General features: G+C 43.4%; 1 protein-coding gene across 1 annotated transcript; it reads left to right on the top strand.

Annotated features, from left to right (window-relative positions):
- Positions 1 to 19,696: 19,696 nt before the first annotated feature.
- Positions 19,697 to 20,106, top strand: LOC108529671 (cyclin-dependent kinases regulatory subunit 1). Its single transcript, XM_017872135.1, has one exon. The coding sequence runs from the start codon at positions 19,783 to 19,785 to the stop codon at positions 20,020 to 20,022; it is 240 nt and encodes a 79-aa protein (XP_017727624.1). The 5' UTR covers positions 19,697 to 19,782; the 3' UTR covers positions 20,023 to 20,106.
- The last annotated feature ends 6 nt before the right edge of the window (positions 20,107 to 20,112 follow it).

Genomic DNA, 20,112 nt, shown 5'->3' with positions numbered 1-20,112 from the left:
ACTGCCTCGGACTAAGCCCTAGGAGCAGGTGCTGTGGCTAAGAAGGCCCTGCCACTCCTTCCCAAGTGGGCATTTCACAGCCATTTTTTGTTCTGCAGGAATTAGCGCCTGCCCAGGCTGAGAGGCGCCCACCCATCACCCAGGAGCCCTGAGAATCTGGCTAAATTCTATTCCTTCCCGCAGTCATCAGAATTTTCAGCAAATAAAACATAGTGCCTCTTATACCAGAAGGAGGAAAAGTCAGTGACAGGAGAGGAGTGGACTCTTTAAGCCCCTTCTCAGGGTTTCTCATTTTTTTCCCTTCCTCTTGTTCTCTTTGGACACTTTTCCTAAGTGGAAATCAGCCCCTACATCCTTCCTCACTGCTGAGACCTCCATTAGAAATGTTTCCCAACTGGTGTTGTCCCAAGAGATGTAAGGGGCTTGCCACCAGCAGATTGTACACCCCAGCACGCCACCCCTACAGATATACTTAGATCCCCACATCCCTTCTCCTTCCCGCCACCTCCTTCCTTCCCTGCTGTAGCGCTCAAGGTCTCATAAGTAGGGTCATTCTGGTGGTCGGCTGTTTCATGTATTTCATTGTATTGTCCAAACTGGGAACTTCTGAAAATGAAAGAAGGCTCTAGTTGTGGGTACACAGGACAGTGGGCATAACCTGAGCTGTCCCTGGTCACTAGACTCCCAAGTCCCACTGCCAGGGCTGTGAGCAGCCTGTTTGCTCTTCAAGGTAAAGAGCAAAGGTGAAGAATATCCCTTCCCTTTCTCACAGTTGCACTAGAGAAAAATGCCCACCCGAGCTCTTGACTTGCAATCTGAAATGGATTTTCACGTAAAAACAAGGACAGAAGCAGTGGTTAGATTGGACAGTCCATTATGCACTATGAAGTCAATTTAGAACACGGTCTGAGTTTCTTTAAGGATTTTCAACATTGCCACCCTCTGCTGCGATGCAAGTGTTTATCATTTGTTTGTTGTTTGCTTTATAGATCCATAAGTGTGTCCCAGTGGTCTCAGATAACCCACTGCAGACCACTGTTGGAGCTGTGTCACCTCCAGTCATTGAGCTAAATGTAAAAATTCCTCAACAGCAAAAAAAAAAAAAAAAAAAAAAAAAAAAAAGAGTCTAGGTGAAAGGCTTTCTTGTATTTTCAGAGACATGGGGCATGAGGAACTTCTGAGACGCTACGAGCCTCCAGATCAGAGCCCTAGTCAGGAAACAGCATCTGCAGAGACCTCCAGCTTGGGATGCCCAGCACCAAGACACCTCCCTCAAGATGAGAGTGCTAGGAATGCATTTTGAAGCCCCGAGCAGAGCTGCAGCATGCCTCAGAAGATACTATCAAAATTGTAAGCACAGCGAGGAGCTTCTTCTTGACCTCTCTTTATGTGAGACTAGGCAATCTTTAAAGGAAATATCCTTTTGAGGAAATTAGTTAATCTAACCTGCCTTCATTGCTAATTAGTATCCTTGGATGGAAAAAAAATCTTAAAAGGAAAACTTATCAAGAAAAAGGGCTTCCCACACAGGTCTAGAACACTGCTAGTATAATCTCCACAAAGCACAACTCGGTGGAATTCCCAGCCTGTCCTGAATCCACAACAGCCAAAGCAAGAAGGTGTGGTAAGGCTCATTCTTAACCGCCCCTAGTGTCTGGCCCCTGCTCCTCTAGGTGACCTTGTTTCCCTACAGGCACAAGGTCTCCATCAGGCTCTTGCCAGTTTGCCCCACACACAGAGCTCACTGTGTCCTCCAGTGTTTGTGTATGTTACCCTCCAGCATACGACTATTACTCATTTCAGGACCCAAGGCAAGTTCTGCGCCCCAGCCTCCTAGCAACCCCTCCTTCTGTCATCCTCTGGTAGTTATGTTCACCTTTCCCTGGCCTCTACTTTTGAAATCTATGGCCATTAAGCAACTCCAGCTATATAAAAACTCCTTGAGTTTAGAGGTAATTTTGTTAGCACCAAATAGTGACAATTGCATAAAAATCTAACTTCTTGGCCAGGCGCGGTGGCTCAAGCCTGTAATCCCAGCACTTTGGGAGGCCGAGATGGGCGGATCACGAGGTCAGGAGATGGAGATCATCCTGGCTAACACGGTGAAACCCCGTCTCTACTAAAAAATACAAAAAAAAAAAAAAACTAGCCGGGCGAGGTGGCGGCACCTGTAGTCCCAGCTACTTGGGAGGCTGAGGCAGGAGAATGGCGTAAACCCGGGAGGCGGAGCTTGCAGTGAGCTGAGATCCAGCCACTGCACTCCAGCCTGGGCAACAGAGCGAGACTCCGTCTCCAAAAAAAAAAAAAAATCTAACTTCTTCCTCCCTCAACCCCACATCACTAGTACCAGGCATGTCGCAGGGACTCAATACGTACCAGTTAATAGGTTAATCAATTCACTGTTTGAAAAGCATCCTCCATCCGGTGCGCCCACATGCATAACTACTTAGTATGGACAGGACACTGCCTTGTGAAAACTTATGCTAAATGACAATACCTGTGTATTCTAATTGGTAATGATTATTCAGCCACCAGGCCCTAGGTGAGAAGTGGGCTCCCTGAACACCAGATGAAAGGCTCTGGCTGCTGGTTGAGGGCAAACAAGAATGAGAAAAAGAAAGGAGAATGAGCAAGTGGGGTGAACTGTGTAGAGAATGAAGGCTTGCCTACACACATGGCTCAGAGATTCAGTCCTGAGATGTTGCTCTCATTCTTTCACTGATTCCCAAGCATTTGTGAAACATGTACCTTAGGCTGTTCCTTCTCCAGGTGCTGCGTGTCCACTCACAGTAAGGCAAAGCCTCTGCTCCCTGGAGCTCCAAGCACACTCTGGGTAACGTGTGGCACCTGCAAAGCCTGATCCATTGTAAGAATGGCTATAGCAAACATGCAAATAAAAAGCTGTGGGGAGAAGGAAATAATTAATGCTTCCTAGGGAATGCAGGAAAACATCACAGAATTTGAAACTTTAGAGCTGGATCTTGAGAGATGAATAGGTGTTTGTCAGATGGGAAACCAAGGGAGGCCCTTCCAGGTCAAGAGAACAGCGTGTGCAAGAGAAGGTAAGACTAGGAGCAGGATGAGAGGCTAAATTTGCATAGCCAGTGGCCCAGAGAAGCTGAAGCTAAGTGCAGTTTGGATTACGGGTCATGAGATGGAATAAGAGAGAAAACGCAGGGTCTCAAGGAGTCAGGGACAGGAGCAAGATGACTACAGGTGGGTAAGGCACCCTGGATGACAGCCCAGTGAGACTGTGCAAAGCAGGCCTTCAGCCTCTGTGGAACCTGACTGCAGGTGCGTTCCATGACACCACAGGTGTGCCCCATCCATGAGCTCCTCCAGCAGTAGAAAATACCTCCAGGACACAACTGTCCTTAGAAGTAGAGGTTCACAGAACAAATATTTCAGTAGTCCCTAATCTATGCCAAGCATTCATTACACCTCGGCTCCCAAAGTGCTGGGATTATAGGCACGAGACCCCGCGCTTGGCCTTGTTTTCTCTACTTTGTATACTGTCTTCTCCACTGATGCTTGCCCTCCTTGCCTACTAAATGCACTGAGTCTCTCTTTTCTAAAATAACAGGGAAAGAAGGAGGAGTCATGGTCACCAACATCTGTGAGCCTTGTTTCCTCAGTGGCGCTATGGGTTTCCCTCTCGTAAGAGTAGTTTTTACTTCTGGTTTCCATTTCTCACCGAATGATCTCTGCAGCAAACACTGAGTGGCCACCCAGCCTCCCACTGTTCCTTCCTGACAGGATTCCTAACTGGTTCAGGATTCAGGTGTCAGGTATCCATCTGCTTCAAGGCAGACTGTTCCCTCCCAGGCCCAGGCATGAATCTTGTTTCTTTAAGCCAGCAATTCCCAAACATTTTGGTCTCAGGACCTCACACTCTTCAGAATACCCTCTTCAATGACCTTTTGTTTATATGGGTTATTTCTATTTATACTTAACATATTAGAATTCAAAATTGAGAATTAAAAAAAATTGTAAATTCATTTTAAAGGAACAATAATAAGCCCAGTACATGTTAACATAAATAATACATTTTTAATGAAGAATAACTACATGTTCCAAAACAATTTGGTTAGACAAGTGGCATTGGTTTGCACTTTTGTAAATCTCTTAAACATGGCTTAATGGAAGACAGCTGTATCCCATCACTCCTCTCCTTTCAATTCTGTTGCAATACTCGTTTGGGTTGAAGTATATGAAGAAAATCTCATCTTTAATTACACAGGTATGCAATTAAAAAGAGAGAAAGAAAGAGAAAGAGGAATATTTCCTTTTCAGCGAATTGTGGATATTCTTCTTTGATATTCCAAAACTTGACAAGTGGTAATTTAGCTTGGTTGCAATGTGGAATCTTAAACAACGTCCACGAACTTTACCTCTTCTGTTTCACTAAAATCCACTTATTTCTCTTGTTCTTTGTATGGATCATTTACTCATGCATGATTTTGTAACAGCATGCCTTGGTCATTTGGAAAATATTGGTTCAATGAATTATTCAGATCTTCCAAATGTTGACTTGTTAACTCTGAAACAAAATTTTAAAAACTACATTTGTTAACATTGCCTCTAATTTCATCACAAAAGTCCTTAAATACTGAGAAACTGTCAAGCTGACATGGATACAGGTTTTTCCAAAATTCCAATTTTCACTTGAAAACTCAAATTTTATTATTGTCAATAAACATTGTTGGTTGTTTTCCTTGAAGTGACTCACTTCGTTCATTTTTGGGAAAATGTCTGCCAAATACCCACATCTGAATAATCATAGTTTCTCTGTTGTTCTTTCAAGTAAAAATGGTGTTCTGTGAAAACAGTAAGTACTTCAGCTTATAACTCACGTAAGCACACACGCATTTTTGCCTCAGGACGACCAGACAACAATCATACTCCAGAATGCAACAGAAGTGCCTTAGGTGTACCTACCAGTTTGTCACATAGTATATTAAAAAGACATGTATTGATGGGCCAAGATTTAACGAAATTAGTAACTTTTATTGCCTCACCAAGGGCATTTTTAAGTGAAACTGGTATTCTTCTTTACTGTGAGCAGGTGGCGGTGAATAATACAATGGCTACCAGCAGAATTGGATGCCACTCCCTTGATTCATGCTAAGGTGCTGGCAGTTTTACCTGCCACTGTTTTCACCAGTTATTGGTTTAGTCCTGAGTGCGTGAGGCAACTTTGGCGTATGACTGAGGTGTTGAGAGACTTCTTGGAAGGTCTCACTTATTCTTAAAACTTGAAAGGCGTTTCCTTTTATGACTCTAGACATTGACACCACCTGGGACTTCTGGAACAGCAGGAGTGGTCTTGCAACCACGAGCGGAAAGCCAAGACAGTCACAGAGAAGTGAATCCTGCAGCTTGAGCATAACTTTGAACCAGTGAATGAGTCAAAGTGACCACACCCCGTCTCTGAAATCCTTGTTGTGTGAGATAAATATCTTCTTGATTGAGCCATTTTTAGCTGATTTCCTTTTACTTGAGATGATACAGTCTTCGCCCTTGTGGAGGCTGCAGTCTACCGGGGTTGAATATTAGCAAATACCTTGTTATGTAGATCCAGTCCCAGCCAAAATATAAACTCCTTGAGAGAAGAGTTTCTTAAGCAGAATTGCTTTACGCATGATAAACAAAGGCAGTAGAAATCAGGATAAGAGTGATCCCCTTAACTTCAGCAAGTGTCCCTGTAATCTGGTGCCCTCGTTTTGCTCTGTGATCTTGCTGCCAGAGCTTGGGTGAGTTGCCTTCATTCTGTAAGACACGTTCTTTTCCTTATGAGTCCCCATCACTTACGTTGTCTTTCACAACCCTTTTCCAAATAATTTGTTTCATAAAATATTACTTAGTGTCTGACCTATCTTCCACATCCCCAACGTCCACACTAAAATATCGGGCAAGCATACTTATAAAAAGGCTACAATAATAATATAAGTTTAGTTATTACATATATAAATAATGAGTATTAAAGGGTAGATTGAATTAGCCACAAACATATCTTGGAAGACTTCGATCTGCAAACCCATTTACCTCACCCTCAATCATGGGCATTTGATTTTATTTCTTGAATAAATATGTGAGATTAAGGTGCTTTTGCTTCATACTTAGCTTCTGGACATTTTCCTTGAATGTCCTTCACTATGTTCATTGCATCTTGGATACAGCCAAAAACTTCCTTTCGTCTCCATTTCTAATCAATTGCCTTAAATCTGAAATCTGACATTTGCTGGTTGTGTGACTTGGGCAATTAACTTGGCTACTTTGTGCCTTAGTTTCTCTGTTTTTACAATAAAAATTATAATATAGCCTGTCTTAAACAGTAGTTATAAAATTAAATAAATTAATAAACATCATGCACTTTAGAAAATGCCTGACACATTTTAAGAGCTCAAGAAGAATTAGCTATCATTACGTTCTTACCATTAGCAGCATCATCGTTACTTTGCTTAAACACGCTGATTCTGCACCCTTTTCTATAGGGCAATCACCTCATCTCCCAGCTTCTGACAAGCATCACGGAGCTATTTGCAGTTGCCATTATTTCCTGTTCTACTCTTGAGACACATGGAAAAGTTACAGAAAAAGAGCAAGAGTGTATACAATTTTCAAGAAAGAAGAGGATTTCCAGACTTTTTTCTGGTGGTTTCCCACATGTCTATTTTCTTGTTCTATTTATTTTCTGTCCTTGACCCTATCATCCTCTTTTGGATTCTCCCACTTCTGCATTCCCCAGTCTTCCAAGTGTTTCTCTACACCTGTCTCCACACTTGAGTTTCACTCTATTTGTATTGTAAGAGCATTTAAGGGAAGAATAAATTTATCTTTGTCATTCTTATTGACTCTGTGGTCAGAGTTGGAATCTCAAGCAATTGATTCTTGTTTGTGTATCATTTTGATATACTGTGGTTCAGTAATTTTCCAGAAGGGTAAAGGGCCTACGGCAGATGGTGGGTGTCCCCTGTGTGATCAAACACCAGATCAACTCTTATATTTCAGAAATTAACAATTCCCACATGAACACTTTGGAAAACAAAAAGAATACATTATCATCTCCCTTGGCAAGGGGCCGGGCTGATCCTCCACCTATTAAAACCCTGAAGACAGCCCAATGGATAAGGGTCTAAAAAGAAGGACCAAAAGTTCCCGATTAACTGTTATATCCAAACTCACTGCCAGTGATGACGCCCTTTCCATCCAAGGCCAGCAGCCTATCAAAGTCTTCTTCCCCACTTACAGACACAGATACATCTGGGATTCTTTCCATGTTTAACTTTTCTGGAACCTCTTGATTTATCTCCCATTCCCACCTCCACTCTTTTGCTTTGGTTATATATTTTGGGGGGTTGTTTGTTGTTTACCACTTTTATTGCCAAACTCACTTTCCAAACCCATCTTAAAAATTATTTTTCTTGTTGACTCTTGCTCATCCCCTCCCAATCCCAGAACTGTTCTCATCTGGAATTTAGGCCAATTAAAGACACCAAAGAACTTGTGCATAGGGTGAGTGTGTCCACCATCACCCAAATCTGAATACATTTGAAACTGAAGGGAGGTGCTATTTATAATTAACTTAGGACCTCGGAGGCAAATTGAGACTGCCTCAGACAGCTCAGAAAAGATGGTCGCCCTCTTACATGGAGATGCCTACTACTCTTTCCATGGTGAACTGATCATACAATGCAAACTTTCTGCAATTGAGCTTTCTAGTCCTGTGCTGACGTTGGACTTGTATTTGAAGCAGTTGAGTAACGTGTACGTTCGAGCCATCAGTGGAGGTCACTGTCATGATGTTTAGATCCATCCAGCTATAATACACTCTCTGCTGCCCCCATGTGGTGTGTTCTTGGTTTGGCCAAGAATACCCACTCCACCTTCCCATTCCCCATTCTGGAGAAGGATCCACAAAGCAAACTTAATGACATCCGTGAGGCAGAGGAAAAGGAAAAAAGGGAGGTGAAAGCAATTATTTTGAAGATATCAAGATTTCTCCCACTTGCCAGGTGCAGTGGCTCACTCCTGTAATCTCAGCAGTTTGGAAGGCCAAGATGAGAGGAACCCTTGAGTCCAGATTTGAAGACAGCCTGGGCAACATAATGAGACCCTGTCTCTACAAAAAATAAACAAAAATGGCTGGGCGTGCTGGTAGGTGCCTGTAGCCGCAGCTACTCAGGAGGCTGGGAGGTGGGAGGATCCCTTGATCCCTGAAGGTCAGGGCTGCAGGGAGCCATGAATGCACCACTGCACTCCAGCCTGGGCAACAGAGCGAGACCCTGTCTCCAAAACAAACAAACAAACAAAAAAGATTGCTCCCTCTTTTTGATACACCTAAAAACAATTTTACTCCTTTACCCCATCCCTTTCTTCTCACAAGAGTCATTATTACCCGGCTGTTTGTTCCATTCTCAAAATCAGGATGAGATTGGGGATTGGAGGTCTGTGCCAGAAACACACCAGTGTAGAACCACAGTGGACCACGTGGGGTTGGCAAAGACCTAATGTTGGATCCCCTTTTTAAGGATCCAGCAGGCTTATGGGTTTCTCAGGGAAGTGCTGCAGGTGGAGTTGGGGGAGGGGAGTGTGTAGCCCAGGAACTGAAGAGGACAAATGGGACCAGCTAGGAAGGAGTAGAGCAAGAAGACGGAAAGGCAGGACTGAGTGGGAGCAGAGCCTCACTAGAATACCCTCACCATCAGCAAAGTGGCTTTTCAGAGGAGCAGCATGCGAGGGACAGGAAGGAAGGTCAGTTCGGGAGGGAGTAGCCACAAAGGAGTCTCACCGAGGACGAGATGTGTCACCAGAATCCTCCACCATTAGAAAGTCCTTAGATGTAGGGCGGGGAAAATCCTGTCACCTCCCACACAGCCCTTCCTGTTATTGAAGGGGCAGTATCCACATGAGGTAACAGGGCACACAGACCCTAAAAACAGTGGGTGAGAAAACACCAAAATCATATCCAGGTCTCCTAGCCCAGGGGTCCTCAATCCCCTTGGGCCACAAACCCCTACTGGTCTGTGACCTGTTAGGAACCAGGTTGCACAGCAGATGAGTGGCCGGCCAGTGGCATGACCGCCTGACCTCCGCCTCCTGTCGGATCAGCAGCAGCATTAGATTCTCATAGGAGCGTGAACCCTCTTGTGAACTACGCATGTGAGGGATCTAGGTTGTGCTCCCCTTATGAGAATCAAACTAAATCCATGGAAAACTTGTCTTCCACAAAACCTGTCCCTGGTTCCAAAAAAGATGGAGACAGCTGTCCTAGCCCACCAAATTCTGATCATTTTGAATCAGAACTTCAGTGTGCCTGTGCAATTAAAACATCTAGAAAACAAAGGGATAATTCCTGTTTCTATCTGCCTTGTTATCTGGCATTCAGTGCTTAGTGCATCCAGGGCTCAGAGTAACAAGAGAAAAGAAAGCCCATCAGTTCTACTCTGGCTTTCATCCTCCTCCAGGATTCCCCAGTCTCCCCTTCACCTGATCTGGCCCCATTAAGTGCTTGAACCCAGACGCTGATGTTTGCCCTCAATACCTTGGTGTTTAGGCCTTGTGGAAAATGACTTGCTTGTGAATAGCTGATAATACACCTGTCAAATTCTACATATGGCCAAGATCCTTCTGTTGGTTCCTCACACTCAAAGTGCCTTGTTTTTCTTCAAGTACTATCTGAGATGTCTCTATGGATTAGTGTTTATATGCAGCAAGTACTGCAGTTAGTTAATAATGTCAAGATCGTTGAGATTCCCTAATGAAAGAGATACACAACATCAACTGTCATTTTAAACAAACATGCAATCAGGATAGCAGTGCTGAAAATATGATCTGCCTGATTTCATGGAGATGATGCAAGAACCAGGCTGCTTTCACAGTCCTTCCACTGGCGAGCTCCATTTCACAGGATTTCAGGGGAGAAACGGTGGATTTTCACAAGAGCCGCAAAACTGTCGGTTCTGTGAAAAAGAAATTGCTTCAGCAGCTGGAATCCAGGAGGACAAATAGGTGCACTGATTATATCTTCATTGTTCACCAGAGCCACAGCACTCAGTAAGTTGTAATTATGTTGTGAAGAGCTCAGTTCTGATAGTCCTTCCCCTTGTGAATATAAACAGTATTTTTCTATTTGTTATCAAAGGCTTGCAGCCAATCTTGTAGCATACAAATATATATACACACACACACACATATATATCCATGTGTGTGTATGTGTGCATGTGTGTATATATGTGTATAGACACACACACACACAATATATGCAGACCTATAGAATTAAGATTTTGTGGCCAGGCGTGGTGGCTCACGCCTGTAATCCCAGCACTTTGAGAGGCTGAGGCAGGCAGATCACTTGAGGTCAGGAGTTCAAGACCAACCTGGCCAACATGGTGAAACCCCATCTCTACTAAAAATATAAAAGTTAGCTGGGTGTGGTGGCGCACACCTGTAATCCTAGCTACTCAGGAGGCTGAGGAGGATCACTTGAACCCAGGGGGTGGAGTGCAGGGGAGCCGAGATGCGCCCCACTGCACTCCAGCCTGGGCAACAAGTGAGAACTCCATTTCCAAAAAAAAAAAAAAAAAAAATCGACACATTTTACTCAAACCAGATGAGAGCCGTTGCAGACACATCGAGTCGCCTCCCAGTCAGGTTCGCGTAAGATTACGTTGCATTCAGACAATTCATTGGCCAAGGTCCATGCCGAAGAGTAAAGAAGTAGGGTAGAAAACAATATGTGATGAATCAGGTTGGGTGCCTTGGGATTATACAAATAATTGAAAGCTAAAGGACCAATCATTCTAGAGATACACAACGACGGTTTCCAGTAATGTCTATGAGCCCGCCTCTTGACCAGCTTTCTGACAGACATTCAGCAAATGGGCACAATTTCTGGTGGCCCTCATTTTGTCACTATATGCCTGCACCAAAAATCTCTGGCAGTTTACTAAAGGTGTTTCATTGGTCATTGTCCTTTGAATTCAGCTTTCTCTGTAGTCTAAACTTGTTCTTTCGGAATCGCTAGGCAGCAGCTCTGGATAATTCCACTCCCTTGGCTATGTGCCGTGCACAGAGCCTTTGATAAACTGACAGCCCTTTTGACTGGGGCCAATCTGCTCCATCTGACCTACGGAAATTCTCTTGGTACTATTTTAAACCTTACAAAAATTTTTTAAATGTCAATGGCCTAAATCACCATAGGAGTTCTGAAGCTTAGTGAGGGGAGAAACCACAGCAGAAAATGTGCTCCTTTCCAAAAATGGCATTCCCTCCATCCCTTCAGATGTGGGTGACTTGGGGCTCCAAACCTCCAGTCAACCAAAGTGTTATCCTGGATCTTATTTTCTTCCATCCTTCTTCTCAATTCGAGAACCTTGCCTCCTTTAAAGAACAGAAGGAAAATGGAGAATGTTGGTGGACCCGTCCACTAAAAAAAACAAAAATTACCTGGGCCTGAAAGCGCACAACTGTTCCAGCCTACTCCAGGCAGGCTGAGAACAGAAAAGAATCCTTGCAATCCAGGGAGGCCGGAGTCCCGCCGTGAGCGAGAGTGCACCCACTGCACTCAGCTGGGTGCCAGGCGCGACTCTGTCCAAAAAAAAAAAAAAAAAAAAGGAGAAAGTTCAGAGTAAGGCTTGTAGATCTCATTTTAATTCATGTGTTAGAGTCATTTCTAACACATAGTGAATTGGATCCTCATACTTTTGAAATCCTACCATCAGAGACAATGCCTTCAAGGTGAACTCTACGAATAAGACATCATTGGAGCTCAGCAACCAAGGGTAGAAGGTTGCCATGAAGCAGTGGCCAGAAGAGGTTGGAGAGAATGGGGGAAGAGGTAGAATAGATAAGTGGTTAAGAATGGGGGCTCCTGTGTCAGACACATCTGGATTCAAATCTCAGCTCTTTAATTTTACTAAGGGTATGATATTAGGCAAAGTTTTAAACCTGTATTAGTTTTCTACTGCTGCATAACACATTACCATAAACTTAGCAGCTTACAGCAGCACATAGTTATCTTACAGTTTACGAAATTTAGGAATCTCAGCATGGCTTTGATGGGTCCTCTGCTGTGGGGTCTCATGAGCTGTGATCAAGGTATCAGCCACGCTGCATCCTCATCTGGAGGTCTGACTGGGGAAGAATCTAATTCCAAGTTCATTTAGGTTGTTGGCAGAGTTTACTTCCTTGCAGACATAGGAATAAAGACCTCCAATTCCCGCTGGCTGTTGGCTAGAGGCTGCTTTCTGGTCCACCAGAAGTGCTCCACCAAATGGCTTTCTCTATAGGCAGTTCATGACTGTTTTCTTCTTCACAGCCAGCAGGAGAGTCTCTCTCACCCTAGTCTGCCAAGACACGTCTCATATAATGTAACAAAATCATGGTCATGACATCTCATCACAGTTGCCATATTTTATTGCCAGAAGCGAATCATAGGTTCCACCCACACTGAAGTGGGAAAGGTTATACAGAGTAACACCAAGGGGTGCACATCATGGGGTCGTCTTAGGATTTGCCTAATGCATTCCACCCTCTAGTTATCATTTGGACAGAAAATCTTATAAAAAGTCACTTTTGAAAGGTAGAAGGAAGAAGTGTTTGAGAATGTAGACTCTCGAGTCAGACATCCAGAGTTCAAATCCCAGCTCTTCAGTTTTATTAAAGGTGTGACCTTCAACAAGTTTCTTATCCTATCTGATTTTCAGCTTTCTCCTCTATAAAATGGGAGTCATAACAGTAGTTACCTTAAGGGTTGATGGGAAGATTAAATAAGATAGGGCTTGTAAATTACCTAGAAGAGTGCCTGGCACTTAGTGAGTGCTGGGGAAATGTTAACTTAATCAATATGTTCCTCTTTGCAGCAGACTTGGAAAGAGTATCTTTTGGGCATAGCTTCTTTAAGCCTATATCACTTGGCAAATCAGAGGCCGAGCCAAGGCTACAACTCAACAGCCAAGAGCCCAGGTGAGGCTGTCACTGGTCTAAGCCTGTTGTGCTTGCTGAACCTGATTCTGCCACTCCAGTCATCCTTCCCCTGCTGATTCAGCCTGCCCTGGGTGTGGGGAGGGGCACATTTCCTGTAGAGTGGGCTGGTAATGGCCACGGTGGCAGGTCGGGCAGCATAGTGTGGAAACCTGGCTCTCTTTCGGGAACAAGTGGATGCTTAGACTTTGGAAGCAGGTTGGAGAGATGAGGCATAAGGTCTATGATGCTCTGCAGAGGGAGGCAGAGGTGTGTAGGTGGAGAGAAAGGAAATGAGGGAGACAGGGCCACAGTAGATACCAATGGAATGTGCTGAGGTGACCTTGCTCTCTGCGGCAAGCTCAGTGCAGCAGAGGAGGTGATGACTTGCAGTTTTCCCATCAGTGCCGCATGAGTCGCTCTCCATATGGCTGGTCTTGTCTATCTCCGCATTTCCCATATCAGTTTAAATGAATGCACTGCATGTATGTGCATGTGTGCATGGGTGTGTATGTATGAGTGTATCACTAAAGAGCTGCAGGAGTAATGAGTCAGTATTTGCTCTGAGGATCTGAGGCCTCTCCCAAAAATTAGGCATAAATATGGACATCAGCATGACAAGTCAGCATTTCCACAAAATACAGCATGTCAGTTCAAGGATCTTAGCAAGCTTTAAGGAAATGACTTAAAAGATCACCTTCTTTAGAGTAGAAATTAATCTCTTAGATTGATGGAGACCATTGGGAAAAGGGGAGGGTAAGAGAAAAGGAATACAGGCATGATTCAAGTAGAAAGAAAATAGGCTTGGTTTTATATTTGCAAAACAATCCACCATTAACCAAAATGCCTTTCCACACATCTCTTCAGTCCTCACCAAAACATATAAAGAAAACAAAGCAGATAGTATCTTCATTTGCATGAGAAAACAGAGTCAGTCTCTGGGAGCTAAAGGAAGTAGCAAAAAGAAAAAAAAAATACTAGAACACAGGCCTTCAGAACTCTAACTCAGTGTTCTTCTTCTACAGAATCTGACAGGGATGTCAGAATGCCTTCGTTAGCAGGCTGATGCCTATGTGAAGGTTATTGCTTACATATTAATTCGACAAGCCCTGTCCAGGCACTGCCAGCCTAGGGATACATTACATTAATCTTTCTGAGCCTAAGTTTCCTTATCTATAAAATAAGGATAATAATAATATTCACCTAATTAGGTTGTTTGAGGATTAAACAGGTAAGTAATCATAAGGGCATAAGAAATAGTCTGTGCAAAGTGTTAGATTAAGTGTTAGCTTATTATTTTGGCCTCTTCTCCAGCCCTCCCACTTAAAAGTACTTATTTAGGGAGGAATGAACACTACTTTGCTGAATGAATTAATGATTGAATAATGGGAACTAAATGGAGACAGGAGAGGACCTAGAAACAAGGCCCAACACCCAGGGAAGGGAAAGACTCACTTCTTGGTTTCAATGACCGACTTTCCCACAATCAACTAATTGTAGTCCAAACCTCAGATTTAAGTGGCCCTTACAGCATAAACCAAAGCTTTCTGAACTCCCAGGGCATTTCTCTCTCCCTCTATTTCATTATCACCTGCTCAATGACTATAAAACACTGCTTTTCATGCAGGACACAAAACCATTTTAAAGGACTCATGTGACACCCTGGAACACTCAGCTCTCTTTACTCACAGTGGGACACTGGTGACTGTGCTTTGTGGTGGGGGAGCCCTGATTTGTAGTGCCTGATGATATCTGTGGTGTAAATACTCCCACTGTGACTGATTTCAAGCTACCATAGGTTTAACAACTGGCCGGCAAACTCCTGAATATTTAACAATTAGCTTTTACACGTGGCTTTGTCCCTCTCCCTTGCTCCTTCCCATTTCCATAGAGGATTGGACCCTGACTGCTAGGTTCATTGAGCCTCACTGGATATGGGCTGGTAAATACAGCTCCCATCACCGCTGTGTGGCACTCGCTTTGCACCTTGGGACCTCATAGTGCAGGGTAAGGAATAAGAACCCTTGGCATTCTAGGAAAAGGAAACAAATAAGCAGGAGAACCTGGGGTGAAGGTTTCTGAATTTTATTCCAAACCATGGCATTAATAAATGGTTTGAACTAAAGAAAAGCCAAGTACACCTGTTCCTGGTGCCTTATTTTCTCCATTCATCAGACAGCGACAACAACGACCTCAGTCACAGGGGAGGCGGAGAGCTTCATTAGCTCATGGTTTTTAAAGGCTCAGATACAAAAGGCAGTGTAATAGGAGTGCAAAGCCTCATTATTAGGTAATAACTCTCATCTGGCTGATTCAAATTGCACATCTCTTCACGTCTACCCTTTTTCCAATTACGTTGCTTCATTTTTCTCTTCTGGATATTTTTTTAAAGTCACTTTGAAGTACCGTAATTACTATTTCAGTAAAACCTCACAAAGATGATGAGTTTAAACCAAATGAAAAAAGCAGAGAAATCATGCCTCCCCATCCAGTCTCCAACCCCCCCAAAATTTTTTAAAATTAAAATTTCATCCCCCGTTTTACAAGCAATGAAATCAGTGCCTTATTTGGAGAGTGTTCATTCAAGGAAAGAATCCTTTTTTATGTGGAAATGATCATTGTACACTTGCCAGATAGTTAATTACATTAGGTTGTTCTGCCCACGATTGCAAATCAGCTTCATACAGAAAGGGACTTGTGGTCAAGATAATAGCAAAAGATAATGCAGTAAAACAACTGTGGAAAGAAAATGGTGCAAAGCATAAATGTTGAAAATTGCTGTTTGTTTATATATGTGTGTATCTATATATATGTATTTTTAGGAGGGCGGCAACATGCTCTTTGCTGTTATCACAAGCATTAAAGTTTAATAGACCATCCGTGAGTTATTTACTGCTCAGAAACACCTGCTCAGAGAGATAAAGTAGCAGCTATCTTTCTAGTTTTAAAATTGACATTCAGCCAGTTATATTTCTGGTCTTTCTCATCACTTAGACGGTTGTTGACTTTTCTTAAATGTCAAAGGAGGTTTTCAACTTAATTTTATGCCTCATGCTAGTTTCTTCCTTGGGCTCTCCAGAGGCCCTTCTCTGTGGCCTCTAAGTCAGCCCCAAGAAAGGGCTGCTGAACGGAAAGCTTTCTTTTAAGAAAAGAGAGTGCATTTACATCCATCTTTTTGCATGTATTGTGTAGAAAATGGAATTTATCATACCTCATTCATAATTACTCCCCTTAGTCTTTCTACACCGTTTACTAAGATGAATAATGTATTAGGCAAGGGTAGTATATACAAATATACAGAGAATCACAGATATGACTATATTCTATGCCCCTGTGCAAATGATATCACCAGAAACCCGGTCTATGTCAGGGCCTGCGTGATTTCTCCTGACGTCTCTCTTCTTCCCTGCATGCCGTCTCCTTTACCTGCTGAGTAGTCTTCTCTGTACTCCACAATCCAGATTCTGGAGCTCAAGTCTGATGAGCTTAGCTCTTTCCACTCCTGGGCCAAGTTCTTACCACAGACCACTTCACAGAACAACCAGCAGACTATGGCCAGATAACTCACAGGGAGGGTGGGCACTCACACCTAGTCGATCAGTGGTCATTTCTGCACAAACATCACCTGTCACAACTGCCCTGGGCCAGGCCATGGGTCAGCACTGTCAGACTAATGGAGATGACGGACGCTGTGTCCACACGGACATACTGACCTGTGCTGTGTAAAGTGCTGGGTTTTAAGGCAGTTGATGCTGACTGAAGTGAGCCATGTCAAGGTTCAGGAAGGAACTGAGCTAGGAATTCTGAACAATAGGGCTTGGCTGCTGGACTTAATTTGAACCCTGGCTCTCCCACTTGATATCTGAGTGACCTTGGGCAAGCGATCCAACCTCTTTGTGCCTAATTGTCTCATGTGTAAAATGGGACTTATCAATCTACCAGCCTCACAAAGTGGTCATAAGAATAAATGAGCTGACACACAAAATGCTGAGTCCAGAGTCTGCCGTGTAAGCTCCTCGCGTCTGATTCATTCAGTGTTTGTTTCATGGTTGTCCATGGGTATGTGTCTGTGTTTGTCTAAGGTATATAGAATTTAAATTAATGATAATCCTTGGTCCATGACATGCTTCTATCAACTCTCTATGCAACGGTCTCTTTTATGGACGTAGTCGTACATAAAACTTCCAATACCCATCAACCTACACACTCCTCGCCATCTCCTTTCCCTTCCTTTCCCAAGAGATAACTGCTATTCTAAATGATATGTTCATCATTTTCTATTTAATCACATTATTCTTACAAAAATATATGCATAACAACATACTATTGAGCTTCAGTTGTTTTTAAGCTTTATAAAGGGGTACAATATAACATTAGTCTTCCAGGACGTGCTTTTTTCCTTCCAAGTTTGTTGCCAGGAAGGTCTGTGTTCTTTCATGTTCACGTCTGTGTGATATTCCATTGTGCGACTATGACACAGATTATCTACAGGCTTAGTAAATGTTAGCTACTTTTCAGCTATTACTCAATGCCAGCAGCTCCTTTTTATCCTTTCCTAAGCTATCACTCATCCTCACCTAGCCATGAATTCTGTCCTTTTATTTAACAGGCATCATGTTCAGTCTAGAGCTGCTCTTTGGGACAGGAGTGGGCCAACATGGAGGCCATATACCTGCTTCCCCCTTCCCTTTCTCAGGACTCTGCATCCTTAAAATACACCCCTGCTATTTGCTCAGCTGGATCCCATCTGAGAGAAGAGACCCGGACAAATCACTGATAGGAAGAGTGAATTGGTTGTCGCCTTTTAATTTTTTCAGTGAGAATGGGAAGAGATTTTATTGACAAGGCTGTTATGCAAATGTGATTCTATCACAGTGCGTTATCGGCATTTTTATTATCTGGAACTACTGTAATCTTGCCCTCAGCTCCCTCTCCAACCTATCTTCTTTCATCCTTTCACTGATTGTTCTAGTAGAAAAACTGCAGACTACAATACTCTGTGGATTCATGGGTAGGTAACAAACAGCTGGAAGATGCCTCCCAAGCGTTGTCTGAAAACGGACATGGTAAATAAAGCAGGACTTCCAGGTCTCGGCTGAGTTTTCTTCCCGGTGACCACTGAGAGCCCAGTAGAAAAATCATGAAGTGACCCTTATTAGTTTGGCCCAGCTCCCTCCCAGGCAATTACTGTAGCAAAGCTCAGATGCTGAATTCTGATTGATTCTGGAAGATTAAGCAGGAAAATGAAGCTGCCATAATATTGTAGCCAGATAGGTAACCTGGCTTGAAATTCGTGTACTGATCCAGAAGAAAAAGGCATGCTGCCAGCATTTCATGGAGGTTATCTAAGTTACATCACATTTTTAAATGCCGATTTCGACCTTTTCCCCATGTCAGAAATATATATCCACACTTCTGATTAAAGACTAGACGCAACGGATTGTAGTTTCATATTTTTTCTTCCCTCCGTATTGATCACGTTTTTCTCCCATCTTTGAGAGCAAGAGGTAGGGTCGCAGAAGAGAAGACAGGAGCAGTAGAATTGCGCCTCTGTGGCAGGATTTCTCTGTAAACTGCAATGCAACCTGCGTCTGGTGTAGGGGCCACATTTGGACAAGTTTTCTTTCATTTATTCTAGAACATTGTCAATGTTTATACATTTGAATGGTTGCCAGCTCTGTCCCTGCCCTCAAGGAGCCCACATGAGGGGCAGGCAGAGACTCAGAGCTACAGCCCTCCTTGAAGGGTGCTGTGGTAGGATTTGAATAAATGACTGTGTCTGTCATAGAGGAAAATGTTTTTCTACAGCTGGTGAGAACCAAAACCACACAGCCATGTGGTTTGGCTCTTCCACTGTCTTCATTGACATGACTTTATCATTCCAAAAAACGTTGCCCAGAAAGAAAAAGATTTACATCTTTATCTGAATATTCCTAAAAATCCACTTAAAATTGCTCAACTTTTCAATAGATAGCATCGAGTGATGCTCTATGCTCCAAATCACTCCCAGACTTCCTGCCAAAACCCCTCCCCTTCTGTGTCCGCCACTCATAATCTTTACCCAATCCTAATCAAGCTTCTGCATTGAAAGGCCCACCTCAAACAAGACTTCACAGCCTCAGAACTAGCCCAGCCTTGCCCTCCTCCCTCCAAGACGCTACAAGAACTCCATCAGTGTCATGTTTTTCCCGCCATGGCATGCAAGAAACTCAGCTTTCACTCACCAACGTTTTATTTGGGTGCCTGTGTTTGACAGTAAGGAGGAAGAATGAGAAGGGAAATGACAAGTGGGACCTGGAAAATAAGTGGGACTTGCCCAATGATGGGAGGCAGGGAAGAACACCCCAAGAGAGAAGAACAGATGAATAAAGGCAAGAATACATAAAGGTTACAAGCCCCACTGTACCCTGGGGCTTTAACTGAATTATACCTGAAGGAACACTTTTACCTTCTCTTTGTGCAAAAGGACAGGGTCTTAGAAAGCCTCCCTCCCTACTGTAAACTAGTTCAACCATTATGGAAAACAGTATGGTGATTCCTCAAGGATTTAGAACTAGAAGTACCATATGACTGAGCCATCCCATTACTGAGTATATACCCAACGGATTATAAATCATGCTGCTATAAAGACACATGCACACGTATGTTTATTGCGGCACTATTCACAATAGCAAAGACTTGGAATCAACCCAAATGTCCATCGGTGACAGACTAGATTAAGAAAATGTGGCACGAGGCCAAAGTGGGTGGGAGCGCGTGCTGCTGGGAGTTGCTTGGAGGTTGGCAGCGCGGGGCTGAAGGCTAGCAAACCGAGCGATCATGTCGCACAAACAAATTTACTATTCGGACAAATACGACGACGAGGAGTTTGAGTATCGACATGTCATGCTGCCCAAGGACATAGCCAAGCTGGTCCCTAAAACCCATTTGATGTCTGAATCTGAATGGAGGAATCTTGGCGTTCAGCAGAGTCAGGGATGGGTCCATTATATGATCCATGAACCAGAACCTCACATCTTGCTGTTCCGGCGCCCACTACCCAAGAAGCCAAAGAAATGAAGCTGGCAAGCTACTTTTCAGCCTCAAGCTTTACACAGCTGTCCTTACTTCCTAACATCTTTCTGATAATGTTATTATGTTGCCTTCTTG

This window comes from Rhinopithecus bieti, unplaced genomic scaffold (assembly GCF_001698545.2).
Source record: "Rhinopithecus bieti isolate Rb0 unplaced genomic scaffold, ASM169854v2 scaffold_6481, whole genome shotgun sequence".
NCBI lineage: Eukaryota > Metazoa > Chordata > Mammalia > Primates > Cercopithecidae > Rhinopithecus > Rhinopithecus bieti.
Note: the sequence above shows the minus strand (reverse complement) of the source record. Positions and strands in the feature narration are given on the sequence as shown.

Excerpts from the sequence above, each read along its gene's own strand:
- LOC108529671 (XM_017872135.1), top strand. The coding sequence starts at position 19,783 with ATGTCGCACAAACAAATTTACTATTCGGACAAATACGACGACGAGGAG.